This window comes from Chaetura pelagica, unplaced genomic scaffold (genome assembly GCF_000747805.2).
Source record: "Chaetura pelagica isolate M959 unplaced genomic scaffold, ChaPel_1.0 scaffold135, whole genome shotgun sequence".
Lineage (NCBI taxonomy): Eukaryota > Metazoa > Chordata > Aves > Apodiformes > Apodidae > Chaetura > Chaetura pelagica.
In genome coordinates this window covers 3,637,879-3,661,001 of record NW_009953649.1, presented here as the reverse complement: position 1 = coordinate 3,661,001, position 23,123 = coordinate 3,637,879, and the positions used below count along the sequence as shown (strand labels likewise).

General features: G+C 38.7%; 1 protein-coding gene across 4 annotated transcripts in view; it reads left to right on the top strand.

Annotated features, from left to right (window-relative positions):
- The window catches only part of GRM1 (glutamate receptor, metabotropic 1), a 163,583-nt gene that overhangs the window by 13,668 nt on the left and 126,792 nt on the right, over positions 1-23,123 (top strand). For 2 of the 4 annotated variants that reach the window (XM_009999979.1, XM_009999981.1), the window contains exons 2-3: positions 16,637-16,867; positions 17,247-17,249. In XM_009999979.1, the coding sequence (XP_009998281.1) occupies positions 16,637-16,867; positions 17,247-17,249 (234 nt within the window). Of the gene's footprint in view, positions 1-16,636; positions 16,868-17,246; positions 17,250-22,202; positions 22,210-23,123 lie in introns of all 4 variants that reach the window. The other 2 variants (XM_009999980.1, XM_009999982.1) reach the window with 1 other exon arrangement.

The following is a 23,123-nucleotide window of genomic DNA, read 5'->3' as shown; positions in this document are numbered from 1 at the left end:
AATATAGTCATGTTTGAAAATGCATTGTCTTTGTCACACCTACTTTTGCCTTTCCCACTGAGTCCAAATATATGCAAAATAATGCATTTCACTTTTGTCATAGCTGTGGTGTTGCTTGTGAAGTGTGAAGCAGAAATGCACTGGTATCACAAATAACCAGCCACATCTCTTTTTTATAGTTCATATCTTGAGGACACATGAATAACAAAATGCTCTTTAAAATTCTGGCAATACATCTGTATTTACATTCAGAACTATGGTTCTCCGTTAGTGAAGTCAATGGGAGATTAGCTATTGACTGGAATTTACCCATACATCTGACTCTATGGAAAGATACTGAAGGGCTACAGCCCCCTGGAAAAAAATGTCAGGATTTTGGATGTACTACTTTGAAAGGAGAGGTAAAAGTTAGTTGCTGCTGTCTTTAGTAATTTAAAGTGGAATACTGAAATAACTGGTTAGCTTGGCTATCTTTTCTAATTTTTTAATTGGAAATTCAGATAAGTAGATAACTGAATGTGGAAACTTTATTGGATTTGCCCATATAAGAGCCAGGATTTATGTTAAAGTTTGGGGTTTGTTGTTGTTGTTGTTGTTTTTTCCCTTTTATTACTCATTTGCTAAAACTTGCTCATTTACTCATTTGCATTACACTAGGGTAAATATCACCTGTCTTTTTCCTCTCTTATTTTTTAATGAATGCTGAGAGTGCTGTTTTGTATGTGCTTAAATTCACAAGCCCAGGCAGCACTTTTATAATACGTGCAGGAAAATAACAGAGCAGAAAAAGGAACAATTTCTGTGTCTCTATCACACATTGACCTTTCTTGTAAAAGGCTGCTGAATTTTTGTTGTTTCCAACCTCCCTATTCAGGTACAACTACAAACTTTATTAACTTCCAAGGAAGCTATCTTAAATTGTCTAGCTTCTAGCAAATACTAACTTAAATTACAGAATACCCAATATTTTGTAAATCAGTTTTGTTTTTTAATTACAAATTACAGCTCGTATTCAGAATAAACACTATGTATGCTCAGTAGGCAGATTTTATTGTGTACCCAGCAGAACACCAAAGACTGGGGGTGATTTGGACCTGCAACTAAACAGCACTGGGCTTCCTTGTAATTCTGGGTCTCATCATCCCATCCCCTAAAAACCACAACCTGTACCTCTCTGTACCAAGTTCTCCTAGTCTTTCCTACAGCTTCTTCTGCCAGGTCTATATCTCAGAATGTACATTAACACATAGAACATTTTCTAAAAAAATTACTATTTATTGTTTTCAGAAGTTATTGACTTCTGGAAAAGCACACGCTTATTGCTGGAGATCTCTTCTTCAGTACTGTTCTTTACATGTTTTTAATATAAGCCACCATATTTTAGTATTTTGAACAAGAGGTAAGAGTCTCTGGACCATACAGAATTAATGGTCATGCCCTCAGTCACTTGGAAGTCCAACTTCAGACTAAAAATAATGAATTTGTCTGAGCTGACCTGAAGGCTTAGTCTTCAGACAGGTAAAGGATTTGAGAAAGGTTATGTAGAGTTTACTATTAGATCACAATCAGCCTTTCATTATTTTAAGCTATTTCAATCTAAAAATAGCATTCACTTTCAACTTGATTCCACTGATGAAAATGGAAGTTTTGGTACTGATTTCTGCAGGAAGGTGTTTTGGACATAATTATTACACAATTTCAATGCAAATGTATATGCATACAAGCAAAATGTAAATGCATATGATAAAAGAGGCTTATAAAAAAGGAGAGCTGAGGGAAAGCCTCTACATCTCACTTTTAGAAACAATATTTCATCAGCTTGCCTTATTTTTATGCAGAAAGATATCAGGGATACATTCTAAAAATGCAAATCTTTACAAAGAATTGCTTCATGATGATGTACATTGGAATTTCAGTCTCAGGGAAACTAGTTTTTATGCTGCTACTACTTACCTTTCTGATGACAAAGGTCATGGATATTTAGAATAAAGGGAAAAGGATATTGTCTTTACTGCACTTAGGATCACCAACAGGCGAAGACATACATTTTAATAAACAAGAGGGTGGGGATGATGCACACCTGCAAGAAAAGATGTTTTACCATTAATTTCTGCAACTTTTATTTTATTCAGAGGGTTTAAGTTCTGCATGAATTAAGGAGCCCTGCTTCACTTCTGATTAGGAACATATCCAGCAGACAAGAGGGGATCCAAATATGTTTCACACTTAAAGAAGAAAACAAAACAAAAAAATTGGGATTTTTACCCTAATCTTAACACACCCTGAAATGGTGAGCACTCTAATGGACAGTTCCCAGGTTGGATGCTTTGTGCTAAGCCAGGATATCTGTGTGACCAACTGTTCAGATAAGTTATAGGTAAATGTTACAGATAAATGACATTTGCTACAGTTTCGTTTGAAAGTTTCTTCATTTTTAAGATATTCCCAAGTATTTTAGAAGCTGTTAATTTGTGAGAACTTTAATTGTTTTGAAGTAGGAAATGTATTTAAAGAATGCAGAATAGAGGCAAAGGTCCAGCTTTGGTCCAACTTGAACAGAAGTTTTGCAAGATACAGTCCAACTCAAAATGACACAATTCTTCAAGAATCTTCATGGACTACTCACATTATATAATTGTATGTGTACACTTCACCCATTTTAAAATCCAGCCGGGTAAGTTCCTTAATACCAATAGTTCTGTTGGAATGTTGTTCTAGAATTTAATTTCTTCTACAGTTAAAACCTGCTTAATGCTTTTCTTTTGGTTCTTGTTTTGGGGAGTTTCATTTGATCTGAGGAGGAGGCCAAGCCCTTGAATAGCTCACTTTAAGTAACATCTTCCTATCTTTTATGATCTTGATGGCTAATCTTTGAAACTTCACTGGTTTTCCAGTATCTTTTAGTACTAGATGTTACTGCACAAGCAGTCATAACACTGTGAAATAGAAATAAGGCAGTATGATCTCTCTGATACTACTGTATCATGCTTATTTACTTAACTAAATCCAAATTTTATTCTTTTTTTTTAGCCACAGTGTTACCTTCAGTGCTTATCTATTATAATCCCCAAGTCAGTAATTGCATCCCAAAATGGGATCTGCAATCATGTCTCTGCAGCATTTTAAATTCTTGTGAGTTTAAGTGTATGCAGCCATTTAATTGCATATTTGTTTGTCTATGCCCAGTTCACTGAATTTCCTAGATCATGCTGCACTACTAAGTTGTTTCCCAATCCTGCTGTCATTTGCAAATGTTATTGGTAATGTTTTTGTATTTTTGCTTTCTCAGGTCACTGGTTAATATTAACTAGTAAAACCTAAGAACAGATCCTTATGGGACACAATAGGCACCCATTCAATTAATGTTCCTTCACTGCAAGTGTATGTTGACACCTATCAGCCAGATTATAATGTATTTCATGCATGCAATACTGATTCGTATCATTCCAAGTTCATAGTCAAAATGTCATGCAAAATGAAGGGAGATGTCTTGTGGAAATCTAACTGTATTGCATTTACATTATTACTTTTCATAACCAAGCTTGTAAAAACATTGATAAAAGATATTTTTGAGAACTGAATTAGAAAGATCTCTTTTCCACATACACATAATACTTACCATTATTGTTAATTAATATGTTATATTGCCTCACTCCCTTCATTTTTTTCCTACTCAAGTTCTATGCCAGCTCCAGAGTTATTTTATCCAGAATGGATGTCAGGCTGACCGACCTGTAATTACTCAGGTCAACTCACTTATCCTTTTAAAGTATTGCACAACACTGTCTTTGTTACAGCCTCTGGCACTCTACAACTCCTGATAGCTACTGAAAATCATATCTAGTAGTTCAGAAAGCCCATCAGCAACTCTGTCAGAAGTTATCTGAACACAACCATTTTAAAATGCCTGCCTTTTGGAGCTGCCGCTTGGTTTCCTTCTGAGTTGGGAAGGGAACTTGCCATTCACCATCATCACCAACATCATCATCATCGTCTGGTACGTATACATTATCTGTCTCTACTCCAAACTACAGAACATAAAAGCTTTTAAAATGTTTCTTCCTGTTCTGCAGACTCACTTCTAGCACTGATTCATCATGATTGTCCTTCCTTCCTTCCTTCCTTCCTTCCTTCCTTCCTTCCTTCCTTCCTTCCTTCCTTCCTTCCTTCCTTCCTTCCTTCCTTCCTTCCTTCCTTCCTTCCTTCCTTCCTTCCTTCCTTCCTCCCTCCCTTCCTCCCTCCCTCCCTTCCTCCCTCCCCCCCTCCCTCCTCTCCCTCCTCTCCCTCCTTTTCTCCTTCCTTCCCTCCTCTCCCTCCTCTCCCTCCTCTCCCTCCGTTTCTCCTTCCTTCCCTCCTTCCATCCTGAAGTATCCACCTTCTGATGTTTCTGTGATACCTTTTGTACTGCCATACCACTGTAGCCAAATGACATAGTTCCCTTTTTTACAAGACAGGAAGTTCAGATCTGAGAAAAGAACAGGGTTTGGAGGGTTTACTGGAATAAGCAGAGGAAAGCATAGAACTGCTGCCCAGTTTGTCTGTGCTTAGTCTGGAAGGCAGGGATGGTTGTATCATTAAGAGCAAGAGATGATGTATGAGACAATAGCAGCTGCTGCTGCTGTTGTGGGAGTGACAGCTCCTGAGAGCAGCAGGGCTCCTTGCCTACACATCTCAGTAACTGCCAGTGGCAACCAACTTGCTACTCCAGAGCTTTCACCCAGCCCTGCATCTCAGGGCCTCTCTTTCCTTCTGCTTCTTATGACAAACTGTGTCAGCCCCAGTGACAGAGGTCTCTGCATGACAGATAACTGTTGCTGTATGTGTTCAGAAGATAGGAAATCTCTGATTGCCTTGTTCAGAAAGGTTGCCCAGTCAACAGTTGGGCCACTTGAATCATTGTTGTGCCTTTAGCTCTGCCTCCAGTTGGGTTTTGCATTGAAGAAAACAATAATTTATTTCTCAAGGATAGTAAGTACAGCACATACCTCTCAGGAAGTGTCTATTCTACACATAACAGTGTAGTGTTATGATGGATCTCAACTCTGTGAGACAACAAAGAAAAACAATAATTTGTGAGTAAACACAAATTTTTCACAGCTTCCCATATGGAAGGGACAAAATAGTCCATCCCCCTCTTGCTGTATATACATACATGAACATACAGATGTGCCTCAAATGTTTTTCCATGGACGTAGAGGTTTTTGTGTTCATTAATTTCTGCTAATCTGGATATCCACTCAAAATAAATATTATTTAGGAGGGGAGAAATAGAACAACCAATCCACTCAAATTAGATCACAAAGATGAAAATAGCTTGCAGAGATCTCAAGCAATGTTAAGAAAACCAGAAAGATATTTGCCTTCGATTTCCTTTAGATTTGCCAGATTAGATTGCAGGCATCAGGTCAAAAGAGCAGCAGTGCTTGTGAAAGAGCATTTGTCAAGTGCTAACAAGGATGAAGGAAAATTGAAATGCCATTACAATCTTACTCTTCATTAAAAGTGAAGTACTACATTTTCTACTAATTTGTTTTGACAGATGATATTTTGACAGAGTTGACACCTATAGCAAAATGTGACTAAAGTGGATGCCATTCAGGAAGTGATGTTTGAATTTTTTCTTCTAGGACTGTGATGTCAGTGAAATATATAATTCAGACTTGGATTTTTTTCTTAAATCTGTTTATGTTTGACCATCAATACATTTTGTTACAGGCAGATGTCTACCTACAAACCCATCAAAACCGTTAGCTTCTTAGATTGTAAGAAAGATTTAGAAATTAACGTGATTAACATGGCAAAGGAGAACTGTGGTGTCTAACCTCTTTTCCCAGGCAATGTGTGAGGTGACATTTTAAAGGCTGACTTTATTAACAATCTTTTCTCTCTTGAGTTGGATTTATTTAATTGGAAATTGAATGTTTTAACTGTTGATGAGATTTTACAGAAGATAGGGTGCTATAGGGGGAAATCTTGCAAGTTACTTTCCTGTAAAACTTCAGTTACAGATATGTTTGGGATGTACAGTTGAAAGCAAGGTTGGCATTCATCTTCCAACAATATATTTTTGAGGTATTTCAGCAAGATATTATTAGTCATGCTGATTTTTTGCTGGTTATTGAGATAGACTCTAATCTGCAGCTGAGAAGTGCCAAGTAAAACTCATCACGACAGCAGGATTTAAGTCTCCATAAAGGTCCTGTCATGCCTTCACTTTTCTTTAGATATTATGATCAGGCCTATCTATCACTTACTGAGTGAGATAGATTCCATGGAAAGCATCAACCACAACTGCTTGTAGCAAGCAGTGCAGGGCAACAAGTCACCAAGCTACTGCATTATTTAAGAGGCCAAGGAATGCCTCTATGAAGAGAGGTGATTTTCCCTGGGCAGGTGTGTCAGCAGCAGGCCATCAAACATTGGCCATTGAGAACCTGGCTACTCAGTTGTTTTTCTGAGTGTGAGTGTTGTTTTGTTTTGGTTTTATGTTTGTTTGGTTTTTTGTTTGGTTGTTTTTGTTTTTATTTTCCCCACAAGCAAATTAATTGATCGAATTGTAGGGACCAGAGAAAAGAGAGGACAAAAAGAATAATCAGCTACACATCCTTTGGCTACAGACCACCTTGCTTATTTCAGAAGGTTCCAGCAAATTAATTCAACAAAAAAACAGTTTGCTTGTTTTTATTATTTTTAAATAAAAAAAACTTGTCATATGTTGTCTTATAAAGAATATCTTTAAATAAGAAACTATACCTCTAGCAGAGTCTAGCAATTTACATTTTTTATCAGATCCTGTTTTGTTTCCTTTCTAATATATTAATTTTGTTTTTAGCATGTCTTATTGGTTTGATATGCTCTCTTTGTAAGCTAAGGAAGATGCAATAAGACAGTTTGGAAATACTCCCATTCTATTTTGTAAGAATTCTCAGACGCATTTTATAATCCTGTAAACATCAGGTTTTTTTCAGCAATCATTTGCTTGAGCCTCTTATTTTATTTAAAAATAAAATAAATAGAAATGAAATTCAGAAATTTTCATACTTTTTAAAAAGGGGCACCATTTAATACTTTGATTTTAAATTAATAAGAGTTTGGAATTTCTCAGAAAGCACTGAGGATTAGGGCAGGCAAAATACTTAGTTAAAAATAGAAATTCTTATGCAAAAATACTATACTAATAGTCATCAGCCAAAATAAAGCCTTTTCAAGAGTCAGAAAGAAGGATGCTATGATATAACTTTCACTTCAGCTGACCCTTAGCAGACTTCAAAAGTTTCTTGCAGGGCCATTTGTCTTTTCTGTTTTCTTGGTAATCTTGTCTTGGCTGTTCTATAAGGTGTACTTGATGATCCTTCAGAGTTCAGTAGTGACTACTGGGTTTTTTTTTTTATACAACTCTTAGTTTTTTCCCCACTCACTACACTGAGATGTACTTGGGAGAGAATATGAGTTTATCTCCTAGGCTCCCTAAAGCCTACAACACACCTTGTTAGCCCTGCAGTTTTGCTTTTAAACATGGCCTCTCTATACTGCTGTCACAAATACAAGCCCCAAGTACCTGGTTTTTCACCTGTGCATGCACGTAACTTCTGATTCAATCAGTGAAATAAGCATCCTCAAAACAGAATACCTTTTGGTCCTCACTATGTCATTTAGCTAACTTTCCAACAGCCCAGTTACTAAAGCTGAAAACTGATGTCTGCCTAAAGCGTCTCCTTCTGATAATATTTTCATATGCATAAGCCTATGCTTTTCTGATTATATTAAAACCTGGACAGAGCTATATGATAAGATTGTAGTTCCTTTGAAAATATTGTAGCAATGCAAAAGATATTTTTAAGGATAAAACTCATCTTAGGCACAAAATTGCATAGACATAAAATACAAAGCCTAAACGTTGTTATGAAGGAGGAAGGACCATAAAAATGTTTAACAAACATCCAAAAGGTGTAAAAGTTCATAGAAATTCTGTCCATGATTTCAAGGTTCTTTGTTGCCAAAGATTTTGCAAGAATGAGCTTGCTCACAGTAGTGCCAGTAATTCATGTCACCAGGCTGACATTTCAAGAACAGCCTTCTGTACTTGTACTCACCCTCCCAGATGCTTAAAATACACAACCGCCCCTGCCCTGCCTTGTGTGGGGTTGCAGTGACAGTGGAAGAGAGGCCATGGCATCAACAGAATCAAATCAGGGCCAGACAGTCCTTGGCAGTCACCTTTCGCTCCTTGTCCATATGGGAGAGCAACATCTTGGAATGAGTTGCTTTACATTGCTTATGGAAGCTGCTCACATTGCATACATGAGGGAACTTCTTATGTCCTTATTCTTCTGGGTAAGCATCCTATGGGGCTTGAGCTGAATCCATAAAATAAATATGTTAATATCTGTGACAACAGTTTCTGTAAGATTTCATTTAACACTAGCAGGCTTTTCTCCCTCCATTCCCCATTGATATTTTGTCTGTGCAATCAGGAAGTGTGCTAAAAGAGAAAATATTCAAAATTACTAAAAGGGAATGTTAGTGCCGTTCAAAGCAGTATGTGACTGTTATACCTCTTGTGTTATGCCTTAAGCTAGCTTATTCCTACAAATGTATGGGAAGTGTCAAGGTTTTTTGTTCTCTTGGTGCAATCATGGTTCTGGACTAAAGGTCATCAAATCTAATTTCTGTATATTGCTTACTATAGAGAAGAGGGAGATTGTGTGGGACTAATACAAAGGACTACCAGGTATTCACTTAAGTGTCAGAAATGCTTTGTTGGAGAGTGAAAGAGTTTATGTGAGACTTAGTGGTATACGGAGTTTTGAGTTATCTCAGAACTTCTGATTTTTTCTCTAAAAGATCTATTCCCCTTCTCCAGGTATCTAACATTTCCATGAAACTTTTTTGAACTTGTAGTCAAAAATAGCATCACTGTTTTATTTTCTTCTTTTAACACTTGGCCAAGACCTATGCTTAATACAAATCTGTGTTTCTGAAGCTTAATGGCAATGCAGAAAAAAAAAAGAATTTTTCAACCTATCTGGGGAAAAAAAAAAAGGAAAGAAAATAAATAAATTAAAATATCCAGTATAATTATAAACTGTAATATTTTTTTACAATTATTATTATTATTATTCCTATCACATGTGTTTTGATATCAGCAGCAACTCAGTTGATTGTATTTGGATACAAGAAGCAGATGACATCTGGCCTGAAAACATTCTATGTGTCCGAGGGATTCAGTATCTTTTCACTATGTGTTGCTTACATCTTGTCACAGAACATTATGTTACTTCATACCAGAAGCATGTTAGTGATGCTAGGTTATATAACACCAAAAGGGAATTTGTAGTGTCTTGTGCCCTTGGATGATAGTCCCATGGTGCCTGGTCAGGTATTCAGGGACTGATTTTATAATACTACCAGTTGTAGAAGTACACCTGTTGAAATTCTGTACTCCTTTGTTGAAAGTAGATCTACTTGTTGCTGAAGAGAAATACATGGAGTATTTTAACGCACAGATCAGATCTACTGCACTCTCTGTCACAAGATCAAGCAGCACCCATGTAGTACATCTATTAATTCGTTCAATGCAGAAACACCAAACACACTGAAAAGCCCCATTGGTTCTCAACACCTTTGATGGAGATCCTCGGAAAGAAAACTGGCACTTACGGAGCTGCCTGGTTTCACGGTGCTGCACCAAAACACCAGACTAGCTGAGGAGTCCCTTATAACATTCTTTCCAAGATCACATCCACACAGCTGCAGAAGGACTCTCCCTCGCTGCCACAGCTGTGAGATCAGAGCAGCCACATCGATGCCGCCCTTCGCTGCTGCTGCCCTGCCAGCCAAGCACCAGAGCCCAGGCTGATGCGCCACCCAAATCTGCCTCACAGTCTGCCATCTCGCAGTCTGTTTACAGACTAATTACAGTGTTCTTGAAGAGCTTGTACATATCAACGTGTATCAGCATGGCTGTCTTGCCCTCAGAAGCTGCTGCATTTGGACGTGCTGGATACACACACGGCCTCAGCCTCTCTCCTCCCATTTCCTGCCTGTCACCCTGCACCCGGGGTGACCCACTTCCCCATGGTCCCTCTCCTCACCTTTCTCTCCCAATCTGTGCTCCTGTGTCAATAGACCAGACAGGGCCCAGCAGAGATGCCTGCCCCACCATCAGCTGCTTTCGGGAGCTGGCACAGCCTGGCTGTGGGGGCACCAGCTCCTGCCTTGCGAGGCCAACCCCCTGCCTGCCCTGCCTCCAGAGCCGGTCACCAGTGCCCCCTGCCCCCCTGCTCTGCCTCCAGAGCTGGTCACCAGTGCCCCCTGTCCCCTGCACCGCTGCCACCTGGTTTCTCTGAATGCTGTGGCGCTCACAGGTGTGGTATGGGAACAGGTGAGATGGTGGAGACATGCAGGGCTGTCCCTGTCTTCCCTGGTACTTCTAGGGGGCTGTGGTTAGTTTGTGAGCCTTCGACAGAGGGCTATTCCCTTCCTCCAGCATGTCTTTTCAGGACCATTTATTTGAGGGCTGAGCAGCCGGGGCCACACTAGGATGATGGGCTTGGGTTCAGGTTGTTTTGGGCTGGGGACGAGAGGCTGCTGGGACCTTCTGGACGACTGTACAACTTGTGAGCACCCAGATGTCATTCCTCAGGAGCTGTCTGTAAGCATTAGGAGTGCTGCAAGGGCCTCTCACCCCTAAGGTCTCCCCCATTCAGACCAGAGAGCATGAGAGGTGATCTGGAAACCTTCCTGGGTGCAGATGTGGGTGTGGGAGGACTCAGGTCTGAGGCATCATCCCTGGGCACAGACTGGCAGAGCTATACAGTTGCAGAATCCCTGCACTTTTCGGTAGACGTGCAATGTGCTGGCTGATGGAGTAGGCTGTTCCTAGTTGCCAAGGTCAGATAACAGCTGTTATCTGTTCTGCAAAGTAGTTTTGTGACAGTTGTGACAGCTTTGTTCTTTTGGGGCTTGGCTAACTCAATATCTATACTCAGTTCCAGCTTGTGCTACCGTAGGTTAATGCCAATTCAGAGGAGAGAAGATGAACTGTTAATGTTGGTCTTATTTCACAAGCAATGTTCTTAAGCACTCTGTAGTATCTCGGGTTTTCAGGCCTATCACTTTGTCCTACTTGCATTTAGACAGTTTTTTCTATATTGCAAGTCTGCCCTTCTAAAGTTCACTCTGTGGGAAGTAAACTAATTTGTTCTTTTCTTGTGGCAATCCAGCTTCTACATTTATTTCCTGTATTAGCTCTGCTTGGATTCTCAGCACTGAGTCACCTTTTCATCTGCAGATACTACTGTAGCCTGTGGGGGAAGGTATTTAAAATGTTTCACTAAACAGATATGCCTTTTAATATTCTGTAATTCATACACTTATATTGTGTTAATTCTTGAGGTTATGAACTCAATTGGAAATGCCAGCATGAATATTTCACCTCCACTTTATTGCTGGGACAAGCATTCAAAATTAGGAATTTTTTTTTTTTTTTTTTTCACTCTTGGTCTCAAATCCTACAAATGCTTGTGCTATGTATTCAACTTCTCTGCTCTAAGTCTATTAAAACATCACTGTGTGTATTCAAGTCACCATCTGTGACAGTGTTTGCAGAACCAGAACTTAGGGGTGATTGGAAATACTTTGACTAAATGCTTTTTGGACGGGGTGTTGTGGAAAAAATATTTATGAAGTTAAATTAAATCTTTTTGAAAAGGTTCATTCTGTATAAATGAAACACTTCCATTTAGATATTTTATTTTTGCTCATGCATTCCAGTTCTGTTTTCCTAGGCTTTGTTCTTAAATTGTAAACAAATGCCTTATAACTACGTAATATATAAAATAATATTAGTAACTATAATGTTCATAGCAAGCTTTAAAAAACCAGTAGATTATTCATAGAAGAGTGTTGAAATATTATTCTTTCTCCAGTCTCATAAAGAAACAGAAAACATCTGTGATCTGTTGTTCAGTCAATAGTTCAATCAGCAGAACTAACCAACAGTTAATGTTAGGCATCACCACATTATTTTTAATACATTTTGAAGAAAACAGGAAGCTACTTACTGGTAAGCCATGAACAGAAAGACTAAGTTCAGCAAGTAAATTCATTACAAGTAGTGTATATCAGCCAGGATAGGAGCTGAAATAATTCCATTAGAATAGAAATAAATCTCTAAAGCTCCTTTTAAGGCACATAATGAATAAGCACTGAGCATAGCCCTTGAATACACTTAAGGAAAAAAAAAATACTGTTGTAAGACCACATTCTGGCATTTCTCTAGTGCAACTTAGCACTAATGCTCTCACTACTTCAGGACTGATTTCACCTGTGCTTGAATTTCTGACAAGAATACCAATTAGCTTTTCAAGATGATGCAGCTGCCTCATTCAGAATGAAGACTTAAATATAACCACTTACCCAGTAGCAGAGTTTTGCCTTCATTTGGGTCTTCTTTACTGAGATAATACATTGCCATGGTGACCTGTAAGTACATTTACTAAAATAATGCAGATTTTCTTATCTGAAATAGGGTTTAATCTCTTTGAAAACTTGGACTATGATAGGAATACTGTATTGTTTTATGCCTTTAACAATGATCTAACTCCACCCTTTCTTTCATCTTCTGTTTTTACTTTCTTCCATATGGTGGGTTGAACCCGGCTAGATGCTAGGTACCCACAAAAGCTGCTCTATCACTTCCCCTTCTCAGCTGGACTGGGAGAGAAAATATGATGAGATGCTTATTGGGTTGAGATAGGGGCAGGACAAGATCATTGACCAATTACTGGCACTGGTAAAACAGACTTGACTTGTGGAAATTAGTTAAATTTATTAACAATCAAATTAGAGTAGGAGGATAAGAAACTAAATAAAACCTTAAAACACCTACCCCTGACCCCTCCCTTCTTTCTGGGCTTAACTTAACTTCCAAATTCACTACCTACCGCCTGTCAGGTTTGTAGGGGAATGGGGAACAGGGGTAGTGGTCAGTTTATCACACACTGTCTCTGCTGCAGTCTTTCGGGAACAGACTGCACCAGCACTGGTCCCCTGCAGGGTCACAAGTCCTACCAGCAAACTTGCTGCATCATGGTGTCCTCTCCATGGGTCTGCAGATCGGGCCAGGAGCCTGCTCCAGTGTTAGTTTTGCACAAGGCCACAGCCTCTTTTGGGCATCCACCGGTGCCAGTGTCAGGTCTTCCACAGGCTGTATGTGGATAACTACTCCAGGGTTAGCCTCCACTGGCTGCAGGCAGCCAACCTGCCTCACCACGGTCTTCACCACAGGCTTCAGGGGAATCCCTACTCTGATGCCTGAAACACCTCCTCTCCCACCTTCTTCACTGACCTTGGTGTCTGCAGAGCTGTTTCTCTCACATATTCTCACTCCTCTCTCCAGCTGCAATTGCTGTTGTGAAGGGTTTTTTTTCCCCTTCTTAACTATCCCCCTTCTATCCCACAGTTGCTGCCATCATTGCTGGTGGGCTCGGCCTTGGCCAGTGGTGGCTCTGTCAGACACAGGGGAAGCTTCTAGCAGCTTCTCAACAAAGCCTCCTGTGTAGACCCCCACTCAAAAACCTTGCCACACAAAATGAATAATTTTTTTCTCAGTTTTACTTGACTACAGAAAGTGAAAAGACCAGTTGCATCTCAACAGCTCACTTTTTGCATTTCTAGAACGGCTTTAAGTTCTGAAGAAATAGGCTGCAGGCACAGAGGGCAGAGGTCCGTAGTGTACCAAGGATTACTGCATTCATTCATTTAACACATCCTTCTGGCTTTTGTCAGGCTAAAGTGCGGTTGCTTTGAAATCTATCTTGAACCAAGTAAACTTTACCAAGATAGTTTAAAAGAATGCAAACTGTATAATTTGCTATTTCAGTTGCCATCTCCATAATTAAAGGACAGTGAAGCCACGACTCAAGGCAAAATCTCTCTAGCACTATCAAGGAAAAAAACAACAGGGAAACATAAGGGAAATGCTGACTTTCACAAAGCCATGAGTTGGCCTGAGAGGCAAGCTGATGATTTTAAGGAAGTCTGTGATACCTACAGGTGGTAGGAGGTTCAAAGCAACTTAGAACTGAGGAGCTGTGTGGCTGGATCTGATGGAAGTGACAAAGCAGTGAGCAATGCAGCTGGTCTCCAGGAGAGGAATACCTGTATCTATGACATTCACCCTGTATTGCTTTTGGTATTTTTTCCATTGTTTTGTCCTAACTGATATCAGAATGGGGTCCATGTCCACACAGAATTCTTCGTATTGTAAAGTGGTCAGTCCTTGATCTCACTACTTTGGTATAAGCATTAGAAAAGTTTCATTTTCAACTTAAGATTGTTTCTGCTTCATTATTATTATTATTTGTTTGTTTGTTTGTTTCAGCTTGTGTCAATGTTGTTCTTGATCTTAATTAGCTGTTTTTGTTCTAGGCTTTTAATCACAATTACTGAATTTTGTAGACAACAATCTTACTTCCTCTTAGCCTATATTTCAGAAGGCTGTTGTACTGTTAGTACAGGTGTGACTACATTTGAGGTAATTGTTATTCTATCAAAATTAAATCTGGGAAAAATAATTCCAAGCAGATTTAAGTTTTTGTTTGTTCAAATAATTTACATTAGTTACATAGCAGAGTTAGTGCTGTACTGTTCTATGAGAAAATCTGATCCTATGTTTAGATAGGAAACCTACTATGTTTATTTTCTAATATGCATGACCTAAACCTCTAAGAAGATTCAGTTCAGACCCCTGGCTCACCTTAGGTAAGAGTTTAATAATAATCCTACTGGTTTCAAATGAGTCTGCATTTCATAAAGTTTTACATGGAATTGGGAAATATATTCTGATTTCCTTCCAAAGCACAAGGTGTTTACTAATGGCAAGTCAGTAGTGAAGCTGTCCTGCTTCAGTACGGCACCTGAGGCAAGTTATAAAAGCAGCATGTCTTAAACTGCCCAGCCTCAGGTTCTGGAGTAAATCCTTTGGTGACTGCAGGTTATGGGCTATAAATATCCTGAAATGTCTTCACCTGTGTCCTCAGCATATGACAATTCCCATACAAAGCCATACTTTATTTACCCAAGGTCAGGGGACAGGCCTTCCCCTGCAGCCATGCAAGGCCATGGCATAGCTCCCTCTCCAGAGCGTGTCTGGCTCACAGACAGAAAAAACAGACTGACTTGCTTGCTGTATCTGGTGTTGAGTCACAAATTGGAAAAGAGGCCATTCTGCTGTGCTGCAAATTCATGAGAAACTAGGGCAGTTCAGTGCAAAAGGCTGTAGGGCTTGAATTTTGTGTTTGACACCAGACCTGGCAACTTTGGCTGCATTCTAGTATGACTGTCACAGTGTGTCTGCATAGTGCGACTGATCTGCTGCAAATGATCCGTGGTTCTGGAGAAATGTTTGGTTTTTGTTTAGTGGTTGTTGTTTTTTTTTTTTAATATATATTTATAAAGAATGCCTGAACTGTTTCTTACAGAACCTCCTTTCTGGTAACCTTTTGAGAATTTTTTTTCTCTTTTTTTTTTTTTTTTTTTTTTTTTTATGTGTGTATGAAGTTAAATTCAGAAGTCTTCCTTATTGTAATTTGTTATTTCAAACTATCACTGCAAAGGAGAAAGATGGACCTCTTCAGTCACCCCTGGCTTGAAAAGGTCTGGGTCTAGAAGTGATCAGCTTATCTGGTGTTTCTTTCTCAATAAATTAAGCAAACATTATTTATGTGAATAGCATAGAAGTCATGCCTCTGTTTTTGAGTCATTATTTGTTACTGTTAACAGATATTTTTTTTTAATCCATCTGCTCCTCTTGGCTGATTGATATTAATCATAATCCCTGTGCTCATGGCAGGTATATAACAAAAAATAAAACTTCAGATCACCTGTCTCCATAGCTGAAAGCAGAAAGCAGCTTTCGTAAAGCTGTTGATTTAGGTTCCAAAATGTATAATAGAAAAATGAAGGGAACTTGAGAATCAGCTTTGATACTGTCTGGACACTAAGTTCAAATATTTCTATACTAGAAAGAGTTATTTCCAAAGTTCTTACAGATAGTAAGAACATTCCTAAACATTGAGCTTAAATTTTAACTGTCAGTTAAGATTAATGTAAGTGGCTTTCAAAAGTGGTAAATGGTCAGTCAAACTTGTGTAAGTGGTTTTCAGAATGCTACCATATCAATATGTTTTAAGTTTGCATCCATTTTTTCATTCTCTTTTATGAGAGTGGTCTGCATGTGACACAGAATGGCTTGGAATTAAATCCTTTTTTCTCTTTAGTGTGACTGTGTTCTTGGACTAACACAATTGTGATTTTTGCCAGAGAAATGTTAATAAATCTTTACTGTCTGAGCTGTCTTTGTCCCCTTTCCTACTTATCCATCCCTTGTTTGCCTTTATTATCCACAGGTAAATCCATGTAAGAAAAGAAACTGGCTGTCTCCAGGTCAGTGGTATGTGGATATCATATTGCTCCACTGAGCTCTGAGTATGTTCACTTTAGTGGAACTCCTTTGCTCTTCCTTTGCTCGTTGGTTGTTTCGAAGAAAAGCTACCCCTTACCATCACAACCCCTCTTAACTGGTTAAATGCAGGATATAATACCGACTTCTTTTTTTTTTTTTTTTTAACAGGAAATTATGGGGAGAGTGGAATGGAAGCCTTCAAAGAGCTGGCAGCCCAAGAAGGTCTGTGCATTGCTCACTCTGACAAGATCTACAGCAACGCTGGGGAAAAGAGCTTTGATCGCCTGCTCCGCAAACTGCGAGAAAGGTTGCCCAAGGCTAGGGTGGTGGTTTGCTTCTGCGAGGGAATGACAGTGAGGGGGATCCTCATTGCCATGAGGCGCCTGGGGGTGCTTGGGAGTGTCATTTCTCTGCCCATCCACTCCTTCTGGTACTGCAGACAGTCCTTTCATTTCAGAACTGTGCAACTCAGGCTAACTGTAATTTCCATATTTAATTGTCTATTAATGAAAAGATGTAGCAAGATGGTAGAGCAGATTTCAGGAAGGGGACATGAAGATGTATGCAAGCATAGTTGGTGGTGTTAACTTTGCTTATGTAAAAGTAAATTTCCAACTGTTATACATGGATAGATGATGCTAGTGTTTTGTGCTTTCATGCACTCTAGAGGAATGTGTCCTGCACAGATCTTACAACCAAAGTAGGGAGTGAAGAATCCTGGTTTCAGAATGCCATGTGGATGTGTGGCATCTGATAAAATTCCATGTGTTTTACTGAGAATGTCTCTTGATAATTTGAAACCCCAAGTTATTGAATGATTTTGATTACTTTTACTTTTTTCACAGTCTCAGGATTACAGCCTGGCATTCTCAGCTGTAAGCATTGTCCTGATCTTTGCTGTGGAAAGCTAGAGCATTCATATTACACAGACTTGCTTGGGTTTTAAAACATCAGACTTGTTGCTGGCCAAGTCAGTACGTATATGTGTTTTTATATTTCCAGAGTAACAGAGCAGACATGTACTAGACAGGTAAAACCATCTTTATCAAAATGAGAGTCATAGCTTTTTCTTTAGAGTTTATCAGTTTGTAGATATTTTGTAGATATTCACTAAAGTACAGTCAACTATAGGTCTATCACTTGTGATCTATCCACATTCTCATTTTTATGATAGTTTTTACTTTGGCTTTCACCTTGATTTTTGCAATGTCTTTGACTGGTTTTCTGTTTCAATTAATCTTGCTCAGATGATAAGGTCTTGTTCTTTCTATCTTGTCTGTTACACTGAGATTGTATTTTTAAATCCTTCTATTTACTCTTTGGTTCTTGCTTATCTATTGTTTAAACACCATTCTTTCAAGGTCCTTTACAGATGCCTCCTTACCTGTTTAAGTTCTTTTGCCTTTCTATTCTGCTGGCATTTGAATCTATCAGACTTCTTTTTGTCTCTTTTTCTCCCTAAAGTCTTTCTGTCTATCACTGGGACAGACTGGGGTGCTCTCCTTTAGTCCTGTGCTATAATAGTGTTTTTTTTCCTGACTACATTGCTCCACAAAACTCACAGTTATGATTTTTTAAAGTCATAATAGTTAATCTGGCCCAAGTACTAATGTAAAAGCAATCAGTGGCTCTCCTTGCATAATTTATTTTTGTTGCAGTCTTTGATTGCAATCTATTTGGATTGGAGACTGTACCTCTTGAAGGGTATGCATATAAGAAATCACAGATTTGGAAAGATATCATCATTACAATGAGACAAATAGTAAGACAGTATTGGAGATGGTATTATGTTTTAGATTTATGTGTGCTTTTCATCTGCATCATTCAATACACATAATTTGAAATGAATAATGGAATGCTTCAGGACTGATGTGTTTTACATGTGTTTTTCCAGTGAGATGAAGAAATAAACTACAATAAAATTAGTCTTGGTGACAGCATCCCTGTTCATTTTGAAAACACCCTGCAGCTTTAAGCAATGCTGTGCTTTCTTCATGTACTTTGATGGTACAAATCTTAGTTTTCCTGTTGGGCTGTTTACTTAGTTTACTCCATGGATATGTGGAACATTTTGATTTGAAATTTTGACTAAACATTGTGTTACTATATTTAGTTCAATTGTTTGCTTCAGAATCTGCTTAACAGTGTTCACTTTGACTTTTTTGTCAGAACACCTCACTTATTAAATGCTAATGATGGAATTTCTTTGGAAACCACAATGCATTTTTCAGATAGGTTTTCACATCCCCATCTCTTATGCTGGTGACTTTATGCTGGGTGGACTATTATGACTGTTGGCTATGACTCTGCATAGTCTGGACCATGCCCAACAGCTGGCTGAACTAAAAAAGCATTATAGGGCTTGCACATGTTTTACATGCTCTTGCAGAACTAAAATAAAATATATTTTCTTTGAATTGTCCTAATTATCTTATTTTTTAAAATGGCAAATCTAGCAAACTTATTCACAAATAATTTGTAGCAAACCGGCAGTGGTATGAATTTGGTCATCCATAGACCAACAGGAAGCAAGGCAGGCATTAACATTGCTCTGACATGCCAATTAGTCTTTTTTATTCAAGTGTCCAGCTAAGCAAAAAACTAAAAGCCTTTTAAGAGCATTCTTTTAATTGAGGGAAGTGGGAGTGAATGCGAAAGCAGGATTTTTTGCAATAATGAGCTAAACAAAGCTTTTACTTTACCCACAGGTTTATCATAATCCACCATGTATCAAGCCTGTACTCTGCTCTGACTCACTGCAAAGAGGAAGCTTTTACAAAGGGACATGTGGCTAAATAACTATCTTCCTGCTCTATCTCCAGTATTGCTATTGATCAAAGAAGGCAGGAACTGTTTATCTTGACTAAATTCAAGGTATCAGAGAAAAACCTGGAAACTAAATTTTACTTCAGTTTAGTCTGGGAATGATACACTGGAAATTGTAGGGAGGTTACATTGAGCCAAGTCTGGGTTGTCAGATGCTGGGGACTTTTTCACAATGGGAAGGCTCTTCTCAGGCATGGAGTTAGTACCCTATTTGTGCTGTACTTGAGCAAGTGTTCCTAAATTCAGATTGGAGATGTAACTGGAAGTTCAGTCTGCTTTTCTACTAGGAATCTGTTGTAGTAGTGAGAAGACAGGGATTTACTGTTTCTGAATCTGGAAGGAATCTGGGATTAAGACATGACATGAGAAGAGGTAACAATCCTGCCTGACTGAGGGAGAATGGAGGATGTTCTGAAATTGGTACACTGTCCAAATGTAGTGAAGAGTTCAATGAGAAAATTTATTAAGCTATGAAATTAAGGATGATAAAGATTTAAAAAGTGGCCAAAGGGAAACGAAGTCAAAAAAGGATTTATATAAAAACAATTGTTGTAGTGTTGGAGTAATCAAAGGCAAAAATTATGCTAACAAACCAAGCTGTACTCTTAAGGGAATTCATGTGATTGTTCTTTCAGCACAAATTAGTTCTGAAGTGAAGAGACTATGTAGGAAGATACTCAACATCATGTGTCCAATGATGTTTACACAAGCCACTGTTCTTATTTTTATATTACTTAAGAAAACATCAGTTCGGTTTTGGGAGAATCTTGTGAGATGGATGAATCTCCCAGTTATCCCCTGGGATGATGCATCAAGACAAGGCATGTAATTTGCTTTCCAGCATCTGCTGGTAATGCAAAGCAAATGAAAGATGTAAACAAAATCCTCAATTTTAAGTGTTACTCTGGAGAAGAAATATATAAGAAAAATAGTTGGAAATGAAAATGTTCTTTTGCAATTTGACAATCTCTGAAACTCCTACACACAAAGTTTTGTGTAAAAGTGTGAGCATCTTTAGGAAGGAAGGGTTATATTAGTCCACATTCTGTTTCTCAGTACAACACTTGCTTATGGAGTATGTACTGCTTTACTTCTGTAGGCTTTCTGGTGTTTTATGGTCCTCATTATTATTGCTCTATGGGCTGTGTTACAACTATGAATTTTAAGTGTTGGTAAGGTAACATCTGGAAGTTTGGACACCTGGTGGTGAAGACAGTTGGATTCTCCTCTGTAAACCCAGTGTATGACAGAGAGCAAGTGAGTTTTCTATATCTAATAAAACTCAGGGTAGGGTGACAGAGCTACCAGGATACATTGTGTGATCACATTTTTCCTGACTGCCCTCCCTTCACAAGCCAATATTAATAATGGTGGTTTTGGCATTTAACTTCATGCTTTCTAAAATATTGACAATGCATTGTCAAATAAGCTGTTAGTTGAATATGTGGAACCTGATTTTGTCCAGTTACAAGAGCAAGTGACTTGTTGGTGAGTTGACAGAGAAACATTCCCTAACGGGGTCAGCCCCTGGGTGGCAGGGTGTGTGGGAGAAATTAGGCAGGTGCCTATGGCAGTTATCACATTCCAAAGCCTGGGATTTTATGCCTGAACAGGCATGTAATCCCATTGAATTGGTGCATCACTTGACAGAAGAGTGCCTTGCCTACCTGAATGAGACCCACCGGTTCCAGGCACTGAGCCTGTGACTACTGAGCCTCTGTTCAGCTCCAACATAGCAGAGGGAGGGCCTCTGCATCTGAGGACACCATGGTTAAGACAAGGATCCAAATCCTTTCTACAGTAATCACCATAATCTAAAAGAAAAATTGGAAGTAGAAATGGACAGGTCCATATGCATAGCTGGGATACCTTGCCTAGGACAAAGAGACAAAGAAATTGGAAGGGAGACAACAATACACAATCTCTGGAGGTTGCTTCTGTTAAGTGTGAAGGGAAGGTATCTCCTCAGGGATGATCTATAAATTTCTGAGGTAAACAAACACTCACAGAGAAAGGTGTTGTTTTAATTTGTATCTTTGTTTTTCACTATTCAAATCTATTTTAATTGGCAACAAATAGAATTAATTTGCCCCAAGTTGAGTCTCATTTGCCCCTGGTGGTAACTGTTGAGCAATTTCCTTGTCTTTATTTTGAAAAATGAGATTTTTCATCCTATTTTCTACCCTGTTCTGTTTTGTGTGGGTGTAGTTGTCAAGTGACTGAGTGGGCATAAGGCTGCTGTCCAAGGCTAAACCACTACATAGGTTGCACTGCCAACAGTATGATAGCAGGTATTTCTCATTCTTTTTCATTCAGTTCTGACATCACAAACAACATGCATAACACAGATTATCACAAATACCACCTTCCACATCTGGCTAAAAGCATACTTCCTCTCAGATGAGTGCCTTGCACCAGTGGCTCATGCATTACCTATTTTTTTAATAGCAAAATGGGATTTAAGCATTACAGTGAGCAGTTGTAAATTTTTTTATTTTGTTCTTTTTGCCTCCTCCTTCTTTCTACGTGACATGAGCTGAACTAGGTTTTGGATATAATCAAACTGCTCTCTTTCAAATAAGCAACCATAACTAGTTTTAAAAACATTTATCAACCCTTAGATATTTCTGTGGATATACTCAGTGTTTTTAATAAGGATGACATTTCAGAAGTTGTAGGTGAGATATTGGTACTTTTGAAATATTCCTATATTCCAGTCCTTGGATGACTAGAAAATGTTGCCATTAGGGTAAGGTATTGGCTGAAGGTAATTAGAGATGCCTGAGGTGTGTTCATACAAACAACAGATGTTTTGACAAGGAAAAGCACATCAAGGGAAAAATAATTTAGATCATAATTTAAACACCTTTTTACTAACTCCTGGAAAGCAGTGACTGAAAAGCTTCAGAGTTCCTGTGAATAATCAGCTGATTGCATTTTCAGTGCATGTTAAAGGCTTTGGCTCATTGATCAGAAAATGTAAAACACAGACCAGGGTACAATGTTGTGGAGAAAGATCAAATATTTCCATATACTGCCTGATTTTCATTAAGTTTCCCTTTGCTTGATGCCCTCAACCTAATGGCCTTGCTGGAGAGCCTCTGGTACCATTCCAAGGCTGGAAAATGTGCCCCGCATTCATCAGTCAGAGGAGATGAATTCATCTGAAGAGAGGGTAGCCCTGAAGCATTTGGATGAATGTACAATGAGGAAGTTTTAGGTCATGCAAAGGTTGTAATCTGCAAACCAAATAAATAATGTTTCTGAAGTTGAAATTGAACTGGAATCAAGACAACTGGCCCCTGGTGTTAAATCCGTAGTCTGTTGCTGAGATTTTCAGCCAAGACAAATTCTTTCCATTTCTGAGCCATATTAGTGCTTTAGGACCTGAAGTGATGTCAAGAACTTGTTTCACAAAGTCAGAGCTGGCTCTTTCATGTTACCATTGCCTCTTCTGCACCCCCAGTCTGTTTTGAGGTATGGCTGAAAGATTGCAGAACTGGCCAGCTCTTGCCCACAGTTCACTGCAGTCATTAATATCTGCATCTTAGTTCAGTTAATTGTACCTCAGAGAAGGAGGAAAAAAAACCCAAATTTTGTTTCAAAGCCTTGCAAATTCACTGCTGCCTGGTAACTGACCTGGCACTTATTTTAACTGACTTTAAACTGTATGCATTATTCACTATGAGCTATTTGTGGGTAAGCTTTGGTACCTAGGGCTCATACAGTTATTTTCTGTGCTGGTTATTCTGCTATATTTATTCATTCAGTGGGGAGTAAGTTTAAGTTCTTGCCTTCTGGTCTCCTTTTCCTCAAAGACTGCAGGAAT